The sequence below is a fragment of the Syngnathus floridae genome, chromosome 17 (genome assembly GCF_059516105.1).
Source record: "Syngnathus floridae isolate MCC-2025c chromosome 17, RoL_Sflo_1.0, whole genome shotgun sequence".
NCBI classification, from domain to species: Eukaryota; Metazoa; Chordata; class Actinopteri; order Syngnathiformes; family Syngnathidae; genus Syngnathus; species Syngnathus floridae.
The window spans coordinates 7,908,825-7,917,629 of NC_142429.1; the positions used below are offsets into that span (position 1 = coordinate 7,908,825).

General features: G+C 49.9%; 1 protein-coding gene across 2 annotated transcripts; it reads left to right on the plus strand.

The window, feature by feature from the left end:
- Positions 1 to 203: 203 nt before the first annotated feature.
- Positions 204 to 8,626, plus strand: cdk12 (cyclin dependent kinase 12). Of its 2 annotated transcripts, XR_015853318.1 has the most exons (16): positions 204 to 750; positions 876 to 2,121; positions 2,810 to 3,529; positions 3,672 to 3,851; positions 4,209 to 4,348; positions 4,415 to 4,585; positions 4,795 to 4,984; positions 5,064 to 5,120; positions 5,221 to 5,322; positions 5,426 to 5,503; positions 5,653 to 5,769; positions 5,854 to 5,985; positions 6,078 to 6,310; positions 6,411 to 6,800; positions 7,953 to 8,387; positions 8,448 to 8,626. XR_015853318.1 is itself a non-coding variant. In XM_088357380.1 (15 exons), the coding sequence occupies exons 2-15, from the start codon at positions 974 to 976 to the stop codon at positions 8,282 to 8,284; spliced, it is 3,990 nt and encodes a 1,329-aa protein (XP_088213506.1). In that variant the 5' UTR covers positions 204 to 750; positions 876 to 973; the 3' UTR covers positions 8,285 to 8,626. The 2 variants fall into 2 exon arrangements, 1 of the variants encoding a protein (XP_088213506.1); XM_088357380.1 differs by having other exon boundaries at positions 7,953 to 8,626.
- Positions 8,627 to 8,805: the final 179 nt, after the last annotated feature.

An 8,805-nucleotide genomic window follows, 5' to 3' on the forward strand; every position in this document is an offset into this window, starting at 1 on the left:
TAAAATAAAAACATAGCGCATTTATTTTCTTTAATTTACATTGTCTGCGTTTTATCTTATTTTCGATTTCGCATCCAAAAATGTTTTTCTAAAACTGTCACTTGTTGGAAAAGTAGGCGGGTTGTTAAACGCTGATTGGCTGTCGCTGGGAAGCGTCGTTGATTGACAGCTTGTCGAGTTCCGGCCCGATCCGGCGTTGGCGTCGTGCGCTGAAGTTGCTAGTCACAGGAGCCACAATGGCGTTTGTAGTCTCCTGCGGCTGTGGATGTTATTAAATCCACTAGCATCGCCCTAAATATAGGCCTGGTTGATTTCCAGAGCCATTGATAGTAAACTGGAACATCTATTGCACACGAAAAAACTATGATTTCGTATAAATATTGAATTTAAGGAGGGATAAAGCTTACATTAAAGGGAATATATAAACAGCACCAACCGGGTCAAGTTTTCATTTTGTTCGAGATGAGCGTCTTTTAGTGAAGGCATTTGCTAGCTTGTGAACGCTAAGACCGTATTTCTGTGGAATAAAATCAGCTTTTCCCTAACTTGGCACTGGACAAGGACAGCTTTGACAAAGGAGACTTTTTTTTCTTTTTCCACGGCTCAACTCGCTAGCTCGCCCAGCGTTAGCTAGCTGTTAGCTAAGTTGAGACTGCGAGACGACGACAGCGCAATGCTCCAACGTTTGGTAGGATAACTTCATTTACGGACTCGCTCCATGTGAATATTGAGCTTCCCCGAAGATCAACGGTGGGATATTTATCAATTTTGTCGAATTTGGACGAGACTACGAGTAGAATGAATCGACAGTGAAGAAGGCCGACGGGACCATCGCGGCCTAGTGTGTTGATTCTTGTTTATTCTTGTTTGCTTAGGAACACTTGAGAATTTGTACTTGAATCGACGGTTAATGAGTTGCTTGGACCGCCAAGGCCTAGCCGCAGGAGAGGTGGTACCGACGCCGGCTTAAGGGATGCCTGGGTCGGACCGACACCATGGGACCAAGAGGAAGCCGCAGTCAAGCATCGGCGGCTTGGCCCACACCGCCCTCCAATCAGCTGCGGGAGACATGACCAGCAAAGACGGCAAGTTGCACTTGAAATCTCTAATGGCCTCGTCCAGGCGTAAACGGCACAAATCGACTAAAGTTCGGGAATTGCCACCGGCACCACCGACGATTCCCGAATATATGTCCCTGGCCCGCACGGCGCCTCCTAGTGTCCTAATGAAGCCTCTCGTGGAGTATGACGATATCAGCTCGGACTCTGACACATTCTCAGACCCACCGGGTACCAGAATGCCCGAAAGGGTGGTTCTGATGGAACGTCTCGAGCCCTCGCCCTCACCGGACTTCATCAGGGAAGAGCCCACCCGTGAGAGTAAGAGCCGCAGACATTCTCGGAAAAAGTCCAAGGACCCCAACAAAGTTCGGGATCCCGGTAATGGAGAACGCGGCTACAAGAAGAAGAGCAGTAAGGATCGTAGTAAAAGCGCTTCCGGTGTCGGCAAGGAGAAATCGGCCTCATCTGGATCATCCAAGCGTCACGTTCAGCAGGAGGTTGACTTTAAGAGAGGAGACCCCATGTTCTCTCAGATGTACCCTATGCTCAGCGTAGGGAGCGCCACGTCCTCGGCATCTTCATCCCGGAGCAAGGAGAGCAGCCGCTCTGGAAAGTCGCGTAAAGAAAAGCAGCAGAGGCGAGAGGCCCGGCTAGAAGTCGCCCACAGCGACCCCCAGAAGGTCCGTGGAGAGCGAAGCCACCGCAAGTCCTCCAAGAGCAACAAGTCGAGCCCCAAAGGCAAGTCGAGTCGAGGAAACTCTCGCAAGAATACCGTCAGCGCCGCTAGCGTCGCCCTGTCGCCTAGTCCCAGGATGGCAGAGAGCCCGATGGGCGGCCAAATGGTGGACGACGGCTACTCCAGGCGCAAGATGACTCAGCAATGCCCAAGTCCTTACGGGGAGATGAGCCGGTCCAACAAGCAGAGGTCAGATAGCCCCTATGGCAGCAGGCACAGGTCGTCCAGCTTTGAACGAGACAGCAGTCCCTTCTCGAGGAAGCGCTCCATTAGCCCCTACATGGCCCGACGCTCCTCCAGCACCAGCCCAAGCCCAGTGTCCCGGTAAGCATGTCTCCAGTTATTTCATCCAGCACTAGTTTTGTTTGGTCTATTTTTTTCTGGCAGGGCAGCCATATTGCTTTTCACTCGAGCAACAGGTGAACTGGAGCCTAAAATGGGGTTGCAGTTGCATGTAAATGCCGCAAGATGGCGGCAAAGCATGTAAAACAGGGCTAGACATAAAACAAAAAATGCTTCTTGCATAACTGCAAGCAGTATTTAAATTATTTAACACAAATAAAGACCTCCATATGAGGTTACATAGCATAGTAGCATAAGTAATATGTTAGCACAAACTTAGAATCATTCAAATTGTTACCAACTGCTCGGAGCTATTTGTTACTGCGTAGGGAGGGAAGCTGAAACATACTTTCTGTGTACAAGGTGCTTTTAAGGACCACAAGCAAAAAAGAACATTTCAACTGCGAACCTAAAACAATGTAAATGGAATAAAGAAATTAAGATTCTACGAGATAGTGCCAGAGTAAAACTTGAATTCCTTTGACCTGCTTTCTTAGACAATGAGTAACTAGACAACAAACAAACAAACAAACTGATGTTAGCCATACTCTCTAGTTGTTTGCTTGTCCCATGTCTGTTAATAATTGTGCAACTTTATCAACATGTATCAGGATGACCGCCGTAAAACTGCTTTATTCATGTGAAAATTCCCCCAAACTTTTTCCTTTAGGCGCTCGGGCCGTTCCAGAAGTCGATCCCCTATGTTCTTCTCCTCCTCTCATCGCTCTTCATCCCGATCCCGCAGCAAGCGGCACGCCCCCTCGGCCGGGGCGTTGGGCGCCGGCTCCTACGGCGCCCGGCCCGCCAGCCGCTCGCCTCCCTCCACCCACCTGCCGCTCAACTCCAGCCTGGGCGCCGAGCTCACTCGTAGAAAGAAGGAGCGCCAGGCCGCCGAAGCGGCGGCAGCGGCGGCTCGCGCCTGCGATAGTGGTTCCGCCTCCCCCGCGCCCCCCACACAGAAACCCGCAGCTCCCTCAGCCTCTTCTTCCTCCTCCTCGCGGTCTAAAGTGGAGGAGCCGCAACCGCAAAAAGACTCTGGAGAAAAAGAATTTCAGGCCACGCCTATGGTGCAGTCACCACAAGAAACACCGGTGTTGGAAGAACCAGTTGCTACCCTGTTACCCTCCGCTTGCACCAGCTTCTCTCCTGCTGTTCCTCCTGAACCATCACCCTCTGATGCCCCTGGTTCGACCGCTTCAACTCCACCGCCCCCACCACCGCCCCAGCAGGCCAACACCAACGTTCCACCTCCTGCCCCAGCCAAATCACCCGCTCCAGTCCCCGCCTCCGTCCCCACGCGGAGTCCTGCCCGACAGACGCCGCTCCACAAGACTTCCACGTTGCCGCCCCTGCCTTTGCCCCCCATGTTGCTCGGAAACTCTCAAGACAGGTGAGAAGGACCTAGAATAGACTTAAATCAAGCTTAATTAGCAAAAGTTTTAACATACCCCTGCTGGCATGTTTGCTAAATGCATATTATGTAGTTCTTCTTCTCCATCGACAAAACAATTCTTTTCTCTTTGCCTGCTCAGCCCAAAGAAGTCCACTCATCCTCAGCGAGGGTCCAGGAAGGAGAAGGAAACCCGGAGCCGGCCGTCACTCATCGACCTCCCGTTGCCGCCCACCCTGCTCGGGGGCGACTCCCCACCTCTCCAATTGTCCGCCCATCACGGATTGTCGCTCCCCCTGCCCGCCCTTAAAAAAAGACCAAAGTGAGTGTCGCATGTTAAAAGATGTCCGTCGAGCCGTAACAAAAATCTGCATTTAATTGACATTTATGTAGTTAATTTCTCGATTAGCACTTGTGTAGGGAACCTACAGCCATGTTTTCCCATGTCTTCATGGTGCAACACACCTGATCCAAATGATCAGCTCATCAGCAAGCTCTGTCGAAAGCTGAAACACGCCTGATCGTTTGAGTCAGGTGTGTTGCCGCAGGTAGACATGGAAAGCAGGCAGGTCACGGCTCTCGTGGGAACAGGGTTCCTTAGGCTATATCTTCATTTTGTTCCATATTACACTGAGAAGCTAAAACCTCATGTGAATTTTTTTCTCCTAAATTCTTGCAGGATTTGTTGCCCTCGCTACGGCGAGCGCAAACACACCAAGAGCGACTGGGGCAAGCGATGCGTCGATAAGTTTGACATCATCGGCATCATCGGAGAGGGCACCTACGGACAGGTGTACAAGGCCAAGGACAAAGACACGGGTAAGACCTCATCGATCGTCTTCTATGAAATCCACAGTGGTGTTGATTGTTCACGCGTTTCGACAGGCGAGTTGGTGGCCCTGAAGAAAGTGCGCTTGGACAACGAGAAGGAGGGCTTCCCCATCACGGCCATCCGGGAGATCAAGATCCTGCGGCAGCTCAAACACTGCAGCGTGGTCAATATGAAGGAGATCGTCACCGACAAGCAGGACGCGGTCGACTTTAAAAAGGACAAAGGTAAGCGGCGGAAAACCGCTGTGTCACTTGCCCTTTCCAAGTTTCTGCCTCCAAGATTTAGAAGTGGCTGAGCCAATAGTTGATTTTCAGCACACGTAAATTTAGGATGGATATAAACTGCATGGGAAGCAATTCAAATCATAAAATGAAATTTAAAAATCAGTCAAACGGAGCTGATGAGTAATTTAACTCGCCTTGACCTCCCCCAGGAGCGTTTTATCTGGTCTTCGAGTACATGGACCACGACCTTATGGGCCTGCTGGAGTCGGGCATGGTCCAGTTCTCGCAAGAGCACATCCGCAGTTTCATGCGCCAGCTGATGGAGGGCCTGGACTACTGCCACAAGAACAATTTCCTGCACCGTGACATCAAGTGCTCCAACATACTGCTGAACAACAGGTACAACTGTTGCCGTTTTAGTGTGGAGATGTTTTGTCGCGTGTTCCTTAAAACCAGATGTGCTCTTGTCTCCTTTTAGAGGTCAGATTAAACTGGCTGACTTTGGTTTGGCTCGCCTTTATAATTCCGAAGAGAGGTAATTAAGCTTCCTTATGACCTTGGTGGTTTTTCTTCAGTAGTTTATTTTCGCCGCTAGATGGCACTGTTACTCTTTTACACACTTTGTATGCTTTCAGCCGGCCTTATACGAACAAAGTCATCACGCTGTGGTATCGACCCCCTGAGCTGCTGCTGGGCGAGGAGAGGTACTCTCCGGCCATTGATGTATGGAGTTGTGGGTGAGTGTAAAATCGATAAGCAAATCCTCTTGGGAGATTTTATCTTTTTGTGTAGCTCATATTTATTTTTGATCAACTTAATTCTCTGCCTGTTGTGGTTCAGGTGCATTCTTGGGGAGTTGTTCACTAAGAAGCCCATCTTTCAAGCCAATCAGGAGCTTCTGCAACTGGAGCTCATCAGGTTGGTGCTACTTCTCTTCCTAAATGCTATTTTAAATATGGTGCCAAATATTTGAAAACATTTTCAACCGCATATGGAGATCTTTCCAAATCCACAAAAATATTAAGCCTGCCTTTTTTATTTTATTTTTTTAATCTTGGGTCTTGCAGTCGCCTATGTGGCTCCCCGTGTCCTGCTGTGTGGCCTGACGTTATCAAGCTGCCTCTCTTCAACACCATGAAGCCCAAGAAGCAGTACCGCCGGCGACTGCGGGAGGAATTTGCCTTGTACGCCCTTGTCCAAAGCCGCCTTGGTTGCGATTCGTCGTCTATTCGGAAGCTGATTGACGTCTCTCCCATTGCGTTCTACAGCTTGCCGACCCAAGCCCTCGACCTGCTAGACCGAATGCTGACCCTGGACCCTTCACGCCGCTGCACGTCGGAAGGAGCGCTCAACAGCGACTTCCTGTGCGACGTGGACCCCATCAACATGCCGCCGCCAGAGTCAGTCCACTTGAAGTTATCTTTCAGTCGATTGCATCATTTCTGTAATAGAAGGCATTTCAATCTCCCCCTCCCTCCCCCCACCTCTTTAGTCTTCCTCATCATCAAGACTGTCACGAGCTGTGGAGCAAAAAGCGGCGGCGTGCGCGTCAGAGCGGCCTGCCCGAGGATGTCCCCAAAGCACCCCGTAAGGACATGTCAGGTACCACTAGCGGGGAGAACAGTCGTTCGCAAACCAGCCCGGCCGGAGCGCCGCCGCCCCCGCCTCCGCCTCCTCCGCAGCGAAAGCCCCCCTCGGCTGCGGTCCCGGACAACGATTTGTCAGGTAAATATTTCCCGTTATTTTTTTTTCCCTTCCAGTTTTGGATGAGAAATAAGTCAGACGTAATGTTCTGGCATTGATTGAGGTTCTCTTGTCTTGTCAGTGTTGGGTGCTGCCGCCGAGCAGCTGAACCAGACCGAGTTGGCCCTGCTGCTCAACCTCCTCCAAGGCCAGACGGACATCTCCCTTGCGCAAGTCTCCCAGCTCCTTAACCTGTCCAACACAGAGACGCTCAGCCAGTCACTGTCGGCGCTCAGCGACGCCCCCGACCAGCACCAACAAGGTGGCGCGCCGGCCGCAGAGCCACCGGAGCAGTCGCCCGACGCGCTAGACGTCGGGCATCTCCCGGAGGAGCAGGCCAACCTCCTGGCGCTCCTCCTGGGCCACATCATGAAGCCGCAGGGCGAGGAGCAGGCCGACGAAAGCAGCAACGGCGTCCAGTCGGGGGAGGCCTTAACGCGCGCTTCGTCTGCTTCTGCTGCTGAGCGCAAGGGCAAGTCTGGCTTTAGTCTGTAGGAGGTGACACGGGGGAATGTCGTCACTGGGGACTGAAAGGAAAAGTATTGTTACTTTAGATTTCCAGCGACAAAATTATTATACAGTAATCTCCCGCCATTTGTGGGTGGTAGCGATCGAGCGCCGCTTTGAATGGCGCTTTTTGATCTTAGAAAAAAAACACCAGCATTTGCAGTTTGTCCATTGGTGCAAAAATCCACGAATAAGAGCATAGCTTACATTTTAAAAAAGTGGTTGGCGACCCACAATAGTGCGGGGGATTACTGTATATACTGATGAAATTAGTGCGATGATTATTTTAATTGGGTAAATCAGATAGTCCACTTTTTAACTCCCTCAAATTTCAGTTTTTTTTCCTCCCCGAATGTATATATGAAAAAAAGAAGTGTCTTCATGTTACCGGGGTGACGGTTTCCTGCACACGAGAATAGCCGACTGGTGTACACAATAAATGCACCACAAAGTCGAGTGTCATTCATTTGTAGAAAGTTAAAAAGTCCACTCCCCCCTTCCATCCTCGTCCCTTCCTCTCACCCACTTTTCCGTGTTTATTTTCTCACTCATTGGTTCTGTATTACATTTCCCCACCACCACCACAACCACCTCTCAGCAGAAGGAAGCTTGAGACTGTCATGTTCGCCTTTTTACACGCTCATAAGTTATCAAGTGGAAATAAATGTTTTCAATCTTTAGACCTTACTTGCATGTTCTTCTTTTAGCTTTTATTTTACCCACATGCCATTTTTGTTTTACTTTTTTTTTCTCTCAACACAGATTCAACAAGAATGTGGTTAGGCATTTGAATGAAATGCTTTGATTTGGCCTTGAGGAAGCTGAAACTTAGCAATTGAAGTCACCCTGTCCATGCAATCCCTCTTTTCACCCATTCCCACTCTGCTGCTAAAATACAGCTTAGTGTAAATGTTTTTAAAATGGTGCTCACTTTAAAAACAGACCTTAAGTCTCACTTTTACATGACTATAGGCAAAATTTTAATGAGTTATGCATGCTTTAATGCGTTTGATTGTCTCCCTCTTGTGGACAAGGTAGGAACTACAGCGTGAGCTCTTGCATACTTGAAAAAAAAAAATCCTCATGACTGTTGACTAATATGTGATGTCCTCTCCAGATGTGCCCAAAAGGAAGCCATTCAACACCTGCCCCGCACCACCACCTGGTGACCAGCGTCCCCCCTCACCTCCAGAACTACCACCCGCAGCTGGAGTCCCCTGCCTGAGCCAGGACATCAGCACATCAGAAATAGCAGCCGCTCTCCTCCAGCTCATCTCAGATGCAGGAGCCCCTTCAGATGGAGAGGAGCCGTCACCCGACACGGAGGGCCCAGCCAAGGCTCAACCGCCTGCAGCTGAGGCCCTGGCCCCTCTTGAAGGTGATTCTTCCAACGCAGCACAGTTCCTCAAGGACCAGGACCTCCGGTTTTCCCATGGAACCACCCACTGAGCTCCTGACTTGAAGTCACGCAGGCCTCCACCCCACAGTTCCAAACCCAAGAGAAGATACGCAGGAAGTAAATCATCTGAGGGGGGGAAAGGACTGATGGGGTGTAAGTGTTTTGAGTCTGCTTGGTTCCTTGATTTATTTTAAAAAAGTGATTATTATGCAGGGTTTGCATTTGTCTGCCACTGGAAGTGAGGTAAAGTTATTCGGCAAAGACGCTTGGCTTCTCTCCATCTTCTGCCTGAATGCTGGACGGTGCTGACTGCAAGGCTGGATGCTTTGTTTTTCTTTTTCGCCAATGCTGCTCTGTACTTGCCATCAATTAAAAAAACAACAGTAAACTCAGTGTTGTGACAAGCCTTATTAATACAGCCCATAGCGCTCATCCTCTGCTCTTTAAAACATAAAATCAGTCGCTCAGCGTTTCTGCTTGGTGAAGTATGAAGTTTAGTCGCACAAAAGAGACTCAAGCGCTTTTCCTGGAGGGCATTCAAAAGCCGTTCTTTGCCTCCTTGTGTGAGTGT